This window comes from Austrofundulus limnaeus, unplaced genomic scaffold, assembly GCF_001266775.1.
Source record: "Austrofundulus limnaeus strain Quisiro unplaced genomic scaffold, Austrofundulus_limnaeus-1.0 Scaffold763, whole genome shotgun sequence".
Classification (NCBI taxonomy): Eukaryota; Metazoa; Chordata; class Actinopteri; order Cyprinodontiformes; family Rivulidae; genus Austrofundulus; species Austrofundulus limnaeus.
The window spans coordinates 116,411-128,272 of NW_013953165.1; the positions used below are offsets into that span (position 1 = coordinate 116,411).

General features: G+C 42.2%; 2 protein-coding genes across 2 annotated transcripts in view; both read right to left on the bottom strand.

Annotated features, from left to right (window-relative positions):
* Positions 1–170: 170 nt before the first annotated feature.
* On the bottom strand, positions 171–1,493 carry LOC106532395 (arginine--tRNA ligase, cytoplasmic; the record flags this gene model as incomplete). Its single annotated transcript, XM_014028435.1, is given in 2 exon segments — positions 171–305; positions 1,318–1,493. Coding segments are annotated over 2 exon segments (180 nt in total), but the record flags the coding sequence as incomplete, so codon positions are not given.
* Positions 1,494–2,826: 1,333 nt separating this feature from the next.
* wwc1 (WW and C2 domain containing 1) overlaps positions 2,827–11,862 on the bottom strand; it is a 26,959-nt gene continuing 17,923 nt past the window's right edge. Inside the window, exons 10-22 of the mRNA XM_014028442.1 lie at positions 11,492–11,581; positions 10,843–11,408; positions 9,075–9,180; positions 8,761–8,922; positions 8,486–8,678; positions 8,270–8,410; positions 7,896–7,945; positions 7,579–7,753; positions 7,320–7,490; positions 7,134–7,226; positions 6,193–6,423; positions 6,001–6,119; positions 2,827–5,622 (exon numbers count right to left, since the gene is read on the bottom strand). Of these exons, the coding sequence (XP_013883896.1) occupies positions 5,556–5,622; positions 6,001–6,119; positions 6,193–6,423; positions 7,134–7,226; positions 7,320–7,490; positions 7,579–7,753; positions 7,896–7,945; positions 8,270–8,410; positions 8,486–8,678; positions 8,761–8,922; positions 9,075–9,180; positions 10,843–11,408; positions 11,492–11,581 (2,164 nt within the window). The 3' untranslated portion in view covers positions 2,827–5,555. The remainder of the gene's footprint in view (positions 5,623–6,000; positions 6,120–6,192; positions 6,424–7,133; positions 7,227–7,319; positions 7,491–7,578; positions 7,754–7,895; positions 7,946–8,269; positions 8,411–8,485; positions 8,679–8,760; positions 8,923–9,074; positions 9,181–10,842; positions 11,409–11,491; positions 11,582–11,862) is intronic.

The window sequence follows — 11,862 nt, forward strand, 5'->3', positions numbered from 1 at the left end:
TTTTTTTTTTTATCTGTTTGACCATTAAGAACTTTGTATGAACTCAGTTAAAAGTGACATGAACCCTGCTGCTGCCCCGGGGTCAAAAGGACCTGCTGGATCGTTTTGAGCCCAGGGCAGCAMGAGGGTTCAGATAAAACTCCGCACCGAGCTGCTCCTCTTCCTCTCACCCTCTTCAGGACGTTCAGGCGGTACTTCAGTTTGGCATTTTCCTCCCGCAGCTCGTCCAGGCGCGGCGATGGACCGAGGTTCTGCGGGTTCTTCAGGCTCTCGATCTCCGCCGACAAACTCTGGATCTCCCGTTCCTTAAAGTAGTGAAAGAAACGTATCTGTTAAACTGTGGTGGGCAACAATAAAAGTCTTAAAATAAAGCAATCACAGCAAAATAACTTTTCCCCCGAGCTGAGCTCATTTTTTGATTTACAGCAGCTGAAATGTCTAAAATGTGTCCAAATATGAGACAATAAAGCAGCAAGTATCAATGTTTACCTGATTAAACTGGATAAAAACAACTCTAGGTTACTTTTAAAAACTTGTTGAAAAGGTTTTTGTTGTAACTTCAAGCAATAACCTCCTAATCTTCAGCTCTGATAAAGAAAAGAGAATCAGAACAAAACTGAAAGTTTATTTATTGTTTCCACAACACTCAGATAAAATCATCCACAAAGCCTGTGTGAACTTTAAACTTTTGTAATAAAACTTTTTGGCCTCATTTTAAACAAGCATACTCATCAGATAATGAGTTATTGATTTTATTTTTTGTTTAATAGATCAAAAGGTTAAATTAAATCTTCAGAATTTTTTTTTTTTTTTTGCAGTTTAATCGACCTGCCATCCTTGTTACAACCACTAGAGGCGCAAAACACAGGCTAATATCTACAAACACTTGAAATTTAATATTTTTACCCTTGTTTTTGAACTAAATGACATGTCAACGTTAAATAATTTAATAAGAAAAAACTGTGATAACTTCTGTTAAATTCGGCACCAAACTAATGTAATATAAAACCTAAATAACACTTAAAGCTCTTCATTTGATTCATAATAAATGTAGCGTCATGGCTAAACGGGGTGGGAAAGTTTATTTTAATTAAATGAGATGGTTTAAATACTATATAAATAAGACGAATGTTATATCTGCCTAACAGTACTAGGAAAAAACTTAACTTTTTAATTAAGTTGTTTTAATATTACAGTTATAAGAAAAAAACTTAAACTCTTGAGTTTTTGAATGAAGTCTGGCAAGGCGCTGCGGTCAAACACAGGTTTAGCCCGGTTGCTAACATTATCTTGTCGTGTCACGGAGCGGCGGCTGACCTGCTGCTGGAACCGGGCTGAGTACTCCGTCACAGGGTCTCCCATATTTCTGAAACGCCGGGGTGAAGCTCTGCTCGTCGGCTGGAAGTGGACTCTCGTGTCTGATGAAACAAAACTACCGGAGGAAAYGGAGGAAGTTCACAACTTTCACCGCTAGACGGAAGCTGCACGGCGCCCCCTGCTGGACCGGAAGTTCATGACACGCTGATGATGCGTTCAGGGCACCTCAGAAATGTGATAATTCAGCTATTAGACGTAGGTCTGTACTGGATCTGGGTCATGTGGGTCTGTCTTGGGTTCGGTCAGGTCGTCAAAAAGTTTGACTGCAATTATAAAACCCAACAAAACACAAGTAGAAGAGAAGAACTTTTTATTTGTTGTGAAACTACAAAACATACCATTTGTTTTGTGTTTTATTTTTTTGTGCTGGTGAAATATTTACAACTCTTGTCGACAGTACAGTGTCTGAGAATAAAATTCACAGCTTTTCGGGGCTTTCAATAAAAAGAACAGAAACAAAAGCACACCCAAATCACAAAAGTGCAATAAATACATGCCGTCTGTTTGTCGTGGCCGCCTGCAAACATCACCCATTTCATCAGCAGTCGTAATACAGATTCATTACAAAACAAAAACATAATCCAACAAGAAAAACAACAAAAATACAAGAATTATCAACAAACTACATCGTCAACAATCATTTGGGACTAACGTTGATCTCAGATTTCGTGTAAAAACCTACATTCCTTCATTCAGGTCTTGGTTTTTGCGGTAAAAATTAGTCTTTTTAATATTTTTTCATCTACTCTACGGTGAAGAAAACATTCAGCATCTTCTCTGTCCAAGGCCACAACTTTCTGGATGTTTAAGACAAACAAAAAAAGTTGATAACAGAAGACGTTTAGTTCTCGTCACAGAGTTTCCTGTTAGTTTTTCTGCCTGAAACCATCCGACTCGCACAGAATTTAACTCCAGTTCCTCCAAACAACTTTGATCTGTGGATTAAAGAGCCTCGATTATCTTAAGAGTTAAAGAAGTGACGTCGTTCCTCCGGGGCGAAGCTGCCGCTCTTGAAGAGGAGACTTCGTTTGGTTGTTTCTTAGCTGAAGCTGGATTTACAGGCAGATTATTCACCTCCCCTCCTTTGTGAGGGTCATAAAGGTCTTTGTGGACCCGGTCCGTACGAGACGTTCTGGTCTTCACTTCGACCTCCAACACCAGGTATTTTATTATTTATATTCTTTACAAGTTTTAGTTTTTATGTTTGGGCTCTTATTTAATGTCTTTATTCTCCTGCTTTGGTTATTTGTCGTTTTTAAGTGCTTTACAAATAAAGTTGGTTTGAATTGGTCAAATCCATAAATGTGTAAATTTAGGGCCGTTCACATGGGAACTTTTATTTCTAAATACGCAAAACAAATTTATTGTTTCAGTTTTCCTAAAAATAAAAAAGGGGAAAAAATTACAAGTAAAGAAAAAATTAGTTTTCGTGTAGACAGCCAAAACAACTTTTTGAAAACAGTGATGTCATCACCTCATCTTTAATCAAYCCTACAACGTTAGGATGTTTTCTTCTATGTATGGATTTCCTGTTGGACCACTAAATAAAACCATAAAGACCCTGAGGAGGGAGGGGAAGGAGAGCGATTTGAATGTAAGTCCAGTTTATGAGCTCCTGGGACGAGAAAACATTATAAAAATAAACTCGGGATCGTGGCGTCGTCTCCTCAGACAGATCCAGACCTTTCATAAAACAGTATTCATTCATCAAACTATAAAAATGAAGAGTTTGTGTTTCTTTGCTGCCGCTGATGTAAAAAAAAACAAAAACACCTGGAATGAGTGTAGCAGCTGGTTTCTGTCGGCTCGTTAAATCAGACTTGTGGTTTTGAAAAAAAGCAGCATAATGTCAGTTTTTTACGTCTCTACTCTCTAATTATTTATTTTTAGCCTCGGGGAGCTGAAACAGCTAAAAAGGCAAACAAACATTCAGCAGCTACGTCTGTGGCTCCCGAGGGAAATTTCGGCTGCTAAACCTTTGCTGGTTGTTGAATGGGTAAACAGAAAAAAGACCGAAGTGAACTGAAACTGTAACGGCGCCAGCTTTCAAATCTAAAGGTAAACAGAAACTTTGTGTTGGGGACATAAACAGATATGTTCAGTTGATATGTATCCAGTTACAGCAAAGAGAAGCAAAAACTGAAAAATAAAAAAACAATCACAGAAAAGGGCGGGCTCTTTAAATAAAAGCTTCTGTCGTCCTATTGGCTGACGGCTTCCATCAATCACAGTCATTAAAACGTCTTCACTTCCTGTGCTTCAACCATCAGGGATCATTCCAGCCAGATGCAAAGGATTCTGGGAGTTCTGTTTTTAATCCCAGAATCCCTCATCAAGTTTATTTTTATATATATTTTAATTTTGATAAAGTGCGAACTATCCGATCGACTACCTGAGTGTTAGTGAAGTTAGTGTTTCTACACTTTAATAAACCGGTTAGAGATAATCGTGAGGACATTTAAAAATAGAAAACTTTCTACTAAAAGTTTAGAAAATAAATTCCAGTTATTCTCTAGAAGATGTTCTGTTTGTGTGAAACCACGGCGGCTCGGTTCTGATGAAGAAACGAGAGTTTCGATCTTTAAGATTTGGCGCCACCTCTGGTCAAGGATGGGAACTGCAGCTTAAATTMTAAGCTTTTATTTTGCTTTAAAGTGGATTTTACTTTATTTTGTTAAGACTTTACTCTAAAATGTCACTAATAAGTTTTTCTGGTTTCTTCAAGTACAGGAAAATTTAATCCACGCATCTAACGTCACAATAAGAGCATGTAGCCAGAGCTTTTATTGTGAAAAWTTTTTAAATTTTTCTTTAAATCCCTGTTTTTTCTTTATAGAGATCTAAAAATAACTTGAGACTCAAGCAGTAAAAAAATATTTGTTTTTTTGTATAAGTTTTTAAAAACTATATCCCTAATAAAATGATTTGTTTTGATGCTTTTAGACATAAAAATAAAAACTAAACCTTGTTCCGTGGCCGCTGAGAGCTCTAGGTTTGTGTCGGGTACATTTTTCAGTCGTCGTCTAAAAAAAATCCTGATAAATRCTTTCCAACTAATAATTCATTTCTCTTTTCAAACTTTCTAATTGAAATGCCAAAAAACATCTGCCGGGCCACAAATTGATGAGAACGTTGATTTTACAGAAAAAACATCTTATCTCGACTAAAGGAAGCCTTTTTTAAACTTTGACATAATTTACAATTAAACTATAAAGTTTAACGGTGGCAGAAAACAGTAAAAAACAAAGGTAAAAACTGCTCTGTTGTTCTGGTTTCTGGAGCTCAAAAATATCTGCTGAGTCATCGTTTCTCAAACGAAAATTTGTGTAAAAATCTCTGATGTAAACGGGATTAACAGATTTAAAAAATAAAATAAAATTGAATACAGTTACGGCACCTGCAGAGCTCCATGGCTGACGTGCAGAATGGTTCTGGAGGCTCCTTAAGTTTCCTGTCCCTCAGGTTTCTTTTGACCCGTTAGGATCTAGCAAAAAAAAAAAAAAAATACACTTTTCCGGTCCAGAACAAGTCAAAAACCTTCTCAGCCTCTGGTCCAGATCAAACCTTAAAAAACTGAATACTGAGATGGACGCTGAATGAAAATAACCTCAGACTTATAGACCCGTCTTTAAGAACCTGAACTGGTTCTGAAGTGGGACAAGAACCACTCAAAACATCATTTTTAAATGACGTCATTTCCTACCCAGATGCATCCTGGGAGTTGTAGTTTTCTTATACTCAAAGGGATGTMAAAAATAAAAGTCTTAAAGATGAAAACTCTCGTTAAACTCCAGCAGCTGCTGAAGGAGAAACTCTCAGATTTGTTTTCGTGAGAAAAACAAAGTGAAAATAAACAATAAAAACCGTGTGCTTGTACATTTGCATAAAGTTTTCTAAACGCTCTAAAAACAGAATTTTAAACATCTTACAGATATTCTCTTAGCTTTAGTACCGTTTCTGATCCTGTGCTGGTTTCTGTGTCAGTTTAGTTTTGTGATTTCTGCTGGAATGATTTTAAACGTGACGGAGAGCCGAAGCGGCGCCGTGCTGCGCCTCAGAGCTCCCTTAGAGACGGGTTTCTTAACCGTTTCCCTGAACGCCCGCCGGTTTGAATTCTTCATGACTCTGCCGCAGCGCAGGTCCAGACCAAGGAGGCAAAAGTCCTCTGAAATGTTTCTCTACACGTCGTCGGACGGCAGGTCGGGGATGAAGGTCTTGGCTCGTGTGAAGAACGCCATCTTCTCTCTGGAATCACAGGAAACAAACCAGCTTCAAGTTTTAAATCTCCGAGGTGGGTAGAGCTAACCAAACAGTTAGCTTTGCTAACTCATGATCCACTAACTACAAATATAACTATGCTAACATTAACATTTAAAAAAATAGCAAAGCTAATGCTAACAACTAAGATCGACTGGTGGGACAGACAGAGACCTGTTGATGTTAGCTTGTTAGTTAGTTGTTAGCGGATCTAAAGTTGGCAAGTGTTAATTTAGTTTAACGTTTGTGGAACTAAACAAAAAAATAGTTCTACTATTAGCTTTTAGCTGTTTAGCGGAATCATTCCCACTATCGTTAAAGCTCTAAATGAGTCGAACTATAGAAAAGTTTGAATCCGAGTCCTACCTGAAGGTCTGGACCTCAGGGACCTCTTTGCGGTTCTGTCCTCTGATCTTGTGGACGTCCTTGGCCGCAGCTCTCATCATCTTCTCGACCCGTTTCTCCTGCAGCTGCTCCTCCTGCGTCTGATGGGAACAGAGAGGAGGTTAAGTTCTCGGCTCCTCGGCAGACCAGGACTCGAGTCTCTGCGGTTTTTACCAGTTTCTCGGCCTGCCTGAGGAGGAGTCGGAACCGCTCGTCRTCCTGGACCCAGGCAGGGAGCTGCCTCTGGCCCTGCTGCCTCGCCTTCTCCATCTGCGACTTCAGCTCCCGCAGGACCCGGAGCTCCTGATCCAGCCGGGCCTGCCGCGTGCGYGACACCTGCAGGTCCAYCTCCAGGTCCAGGGAGGTGCGGAGAAGACCGTCCAGACCTTTGACCTGGACAGGAGGCTGTGGGATGAATAGGAAGCAGAATTACGATGAAATTAACTACAATTTAACACAAAATATAATGAATTTATTCTCAAACAAGTGAGCCTGCGAGACAAAACTCAGGGACKGAAAACTTTCTTTTTATTTTTTGGTTTTTGGAGTGAATCCATGTGGGACAGTTTTAACAAATTTAAATAAAATATTTGTAATAGTTTTTTATTTAAGACAGATCAAAATCAGTTTAAAACAGACGATTACCGAAAGACGAGAGAAGATCCCGGGAGAGCCCCCAAAGTAGGTTTTGTCATTTCTAATTTTTAAGACTTCCATGTGGTAAACTGCGTGTTTACAGAGCAGGACTTCAGAGGTCAGTCCTTAGAGGGTGGGTCTTTAGAGGATGGTTTGTTTAGAGGACAGGTCTTTAGAGGACAGGTCTTAAGAGGACAGGTCTAGAGGGGGCAGGTCAGATTCTTTAGAAGACAAGTATTTAGAGGACAGATTCTTTAGAAGATGTGTCTTTAGAGGACAAGACTTTAGAAGATAGGTCTTAAGAGGACAGGTCTTTAAAAGATGGGTTTTTAGAGGACATGTCTTTAGTCTAAAGACATGTCCTCTAAATTAAGAGGACTGGTCTTTAGAGGATGTGTCTTCAGAGGACTGGTCTTTAGAAGATAGGTCTTTAGAGGACAGGTCTTTAGAGGACAGGTTCTTTAAAAGACAGTTCTTACCTTCTTCATGCGCATGCTGCGTCTCTCCGAGGCGTTCCTGACAAACGGGGACCTCTTGGAGAGGGTGGAGCTGTCGCTGTCACTGCGGTTAATCTGCAAAAAYGAAGCCGAAGGAGAGACGGATCCCYTTAAAAACCAGAGAGAGACAGTTCCGGGTTTTGTCCCTCAGCTGGGGTGTCAGGTTACCCTGCAGATGTACTGGCTCTGAGGTCCGGGGGAGAAGGTCTTGGAGCGGATAATGGTGTTGCCCCTCAGGAACACGTTCTGCTGGCGGACGTCCGGGCGCCGCTCTTTGGGTCGGACCGCGGAGCAGAGACGGGACGAGGACAGGCCGTCCACGCTGGTCTCCTTGTTCACCTGGGTGGAGGTGGGACAAAGCAGAGGGGGCGGGGTCTGGTTTACAGAGCGCCTGACGGTCAAACAGAGGAAATAAACAAAGCGTTACCTTCTCTTTGACGGGTGCTGCTAACGGAGCTGGTTTGGTCACAATARGTTCCTCCTCCTCCTCTTCATCCTCCTCCTCTTCCTCCTGGCCGCTCTCAGGGTAAAACTCATCTTCGACTACATCTCCATTTCCTCCTTCATCATGGAATACCTCTGCCTCCAGAGAATCACCACGCCTGAAAATCAAAACGATTGTTTTTATTACAGCGGGGTTTACAGAAAATCTGGACCACCTGGATCTGTCCCAGCCAGGACCAGCCGGGTCAGGACAAGGAGCTGCGAAACAGATCCAGGATGTGTTCTTTAGGTTTTACTCACCAGTCCCCGTCGTCCTGAGGTCCAACTGCATCGCTGCTATCGACACGAGCCTGAAAAACAAACCTCTGACCCGTTAATGATCCAGAACACCTACAAGAGAACTGGTCCAAACCTCAACCTTAAAGGGATGAAACCAGGTCATGATTTTCAAACATTTAAAGAGTCATAAAAACAGATAAATTTAAAGGAATAAATATATATTCCTGGTAGAGCTGTATTTAAATAAGTTCTTGGTAAATAAATAATAGCATGTATTATTAATTATTTATAAATACTGAGTAAAAATAAAATTTTATTTGTGATTTTCTGAATAAATCTGTAAATCTGGATATTATTCTCTGCGTGTCCACCAGGTGTCAGTGTTTCACGGTTACCCTCTCAGAGCCGCGGGCCGCCCTGCTCTCCCCCTCCTTGCTGCTGATGTCGGGCATGTAGAGGCGACTCAGCAGGTTGTACCACTTGGTGCTCCTCTCCTCCGAACAGCCGACGTCATCCAGGCTGATCTGAGCCCCGGCCTGAGGAGAACCGAGCCCGGTTAGTCTCAGTCTTTTTAAAAAACCAACCTGTCCCGCGTTGCATCAGAAACTGACCAGACAGTCCTCGAGGCCGGACCGCCCCGCACCGCAGACGTCCACCCTCAGAGTCTTCTGCCGCAGCACGCTGTGGGAAATCTGCACACCGAACACCTCGTTGATCTGCACGGCGTCCTGCAGAAGCGAGCCGCGCGTTCGGAAGAGGCAGCGGGACGCCTGCAGGCACGGCAGCACCGCCAGGCGCACGTACCTGCAGGGGGTGGGTGGAGTTTAGGTCAGAAAACTTCCTGCTTGYCGCCATAAAGTGAAAAATAAAAGAGGCTTATCTTTACATGTCCTGGTCAGCCGGCAGGCAGAGAGCGCTGCAGTTGGAGAGCTGCAGGATGTAGACGGTGAAGCGTTCATCCCGGGTCTCGTAGCGGAAGCCGAGCTGCACCTGAGCGCAGCCGGAGGTCAGCCGTTCCTCGTAGGACAGGTCTGCAGGAAGCCCCGGCCTGAAGGACATAACATTTAAAGCAGTCTTAAACACACCACAAGGCTCACGTAGCTCCTGAAATGGACTTTAAATTTAATAAAACATTAGTTTCATCTAAATTTATATTGAACAGTAGTAAAAAACAAACTCGAACCACAAAACTCTGCCTACTTTCGCTCCGACGGTTCGTAAACTCCGCTGTCGCCGGCCACAGACTCGTCCGAGACCGCAGAGGTCACGCCCATCTTCTTTGGCCCCACCCCTTTACGCTGTGGAGCTYAATATATAGAAGGAGGCGACGTTAAAACACGTCTAACAGACCAACAGAACTTACTCGTACTGTTAGCAAAATATCAACTAAACCACTGCATGGATTTTACTGAAACCTTCAGGAAGTGATCATTACATCTGGAACAGGTTACCTTTGAGAGGCGATGCTTCAAAATGGTCATCAAAGGTCATTTTTTTATATTTKGAGGTTTAAAGAATCACAGCAACTCAACCCGACACTTTAATCTGAAGCTCTGATTTTATTTTTTAGAGTCTGAACGAGAAACTAAAAGAAAGTAAAATAGCAGTGAAACTAAATGTAAAATCATAATTTCTTCGCAGCTGAAAGTAAAAAAACTGAAAGGATGAACCTCTTGAGAAAGTGCTGCATGTTTAATTAGAACCTGGACAGAGCCGAGCCGAGCCTCACAGAAACCCGACACCTGGTCCACCTTTCACCTGCGGCTCAGAGAGGAACCAGAGTCCAGCTCCGGCCAACTCTCACTGACGCCGGAGCGTCAGAGTGCAGCTTCTATAAATTAATTACAACTARAAAAAAATGTTTTTCTGTCTTTAACTGAACGGATCAAAGACTTCAAGAGGTCACGTTCAGCAACTGGTTTGGAGCAGGAAGAGGAAACAAACAAACCCAACAACATAAACAACAACAATACTGCAAGTTGGGTTAGCTCAGATGTTAGCATTAGCTCAGTTTTTGTCACTTTTAGGATAATTAAGCTTGCTAATTCAAATTAAATATATTTTTTACTTTAAGTTAAAGTGGTTTATTTACAAATTTACACACAAACATTCAGGGATCAGTAATTATGACGTTTGAGGAAAACGTTGACGGATGGAAGGAAATAATGTTCGAATCCCAAAACATGTTTCAATTATTATACTGAGAAAATAACGTAAGACAACTCGTTAAAGAAAATCTAACTTAATAATAATAATAATAATAATAATAATAATAACAACATTTGAAGAAGACCACAACAAAGACTAAGACAAGCTAGAAGACAATAAGGACAGAGGACAAACAGCACAGCGAAGACGAAAAAGGAAAAAATGAAGACGATGGCAAAGATATAGAAAGCAACAAAGAATCATCAGCGTAGAGGAAGACCATGATGACATGGAAGATGTAGAAGACAAAAAAAAAGAAAACTAAGAAGACAAGAATCATAACAAAGACAAAGATGGAGAAAAAGAAGACAACAAAGAAAATGATAAGGAAGACAAAAGTCCAAGATGAAGATGATGTCAGAGAAGATGAAGACGTAGAAAATGACAGACACAAAAAGATGACAATGTAGAAGACAAAGAAAACCAAAAAGACAAAGAGAAAAAGAAGACGATGAGGACATAAAAGACAAAAAAAACAATAAAAATGATGGACAGTGATGATCAGAGGTGACAACGACCTGTCAATCAAATGTTTATTTTAATTTTAATATACAGAAGAAGAGACTATGAAGCAGCGAGACGTTTTTAGTTTTATTTTGTGTAATCTTTAAACTTTAATATTATATTATAAATATTTAATTTATAAACGAAGTTTCCATGTGATTTTATCTAATAAAAGTTATAGATCAGCTGAATTTACTYAAGCGTTTTGTAGAACAGGAAGTTCCATATTTGGGCGTGGCTCCAGTCTGCCGCTTACCTTTCCCCTGCTCGTTCAGAGCGTTGCTGTGGTTCTGCTCCTCCCGCCGCTGCTCCTCAGAGTCCAGCTCCAGCTCTGCCAGTCGGCTGCGCAGCTCCAGGTCCAGCCCGCCGGGCCCCGTCTGGCCCGCAAGCACCTCCCCCGACAGGAAGCTGACGTCAGAGACGAGCGGCGAGCACGGCGGGGACGGCGAGGACAGAGACGAGCGGGACGACAGCGAGCTCATGGAGCGAGGCGTCTCCGACAGTTTGAGCGCCTGGATCCTGGAGGACTCCCCCCCGGCCCCGGCCCCTCGCCGCCCGCCGCAGCCAGTCACCACCTCGTGCTCGTGTATGGTGGTGATGGAGCTGGAGGGGCGGTAGCCTCCCTGAGCGCCGTCTTGCAGGAGACTCTCCAGCTTGGCGCGCAGATCCGGGTCGGCCAGCTCGGGCTGCTCCAGGTACATGTCGCTGAAGCTGAGCGAGGAGGAGGAGCCCAGGCTGGAGGTGGTCGCCAGAGAGCCGCGGCTGGACGTCAGCGAGCCCAGACTGCTGCCTGACGAGCAGGAGAGTGTGCTGGCAGACAGGCTGGAGGCCACACCCACCAGGTTTTAGTTAAACAGATCAGTTAATCTCAGATTCAGGTTAAATCAGCAAAGATCAAAGCCTACCTCTTGAGCTGGGTGTGCAGCGTCGTGGCCAGTCGCACCATCTCCTCCAGCTCTCGGACCAGTTCCTTCCTCTTACAGTGAAGCCTCAGCCTGAGCACAGAACCAGAACCGGGTCGGTTAGAAACACTGAACCTGAACTTCAGGAAACAAAATCTGAATCTGAAGGGAGGAAACCAGTCTCTGATCCTTCTAATTTCTCTAAACTCTTTGTATGTTTACCTGACAGAAACATGAACAGAAATCAATAAAAATAATAATAAATAAAAACAAAGAAGGTCAAAGACGACAAACAGAACCTGAAGATGGTTTTGATGAAGATAATCTGATTTAATTCATTTAAACTCTGATATTTTATTTTCTCATTCTTAATC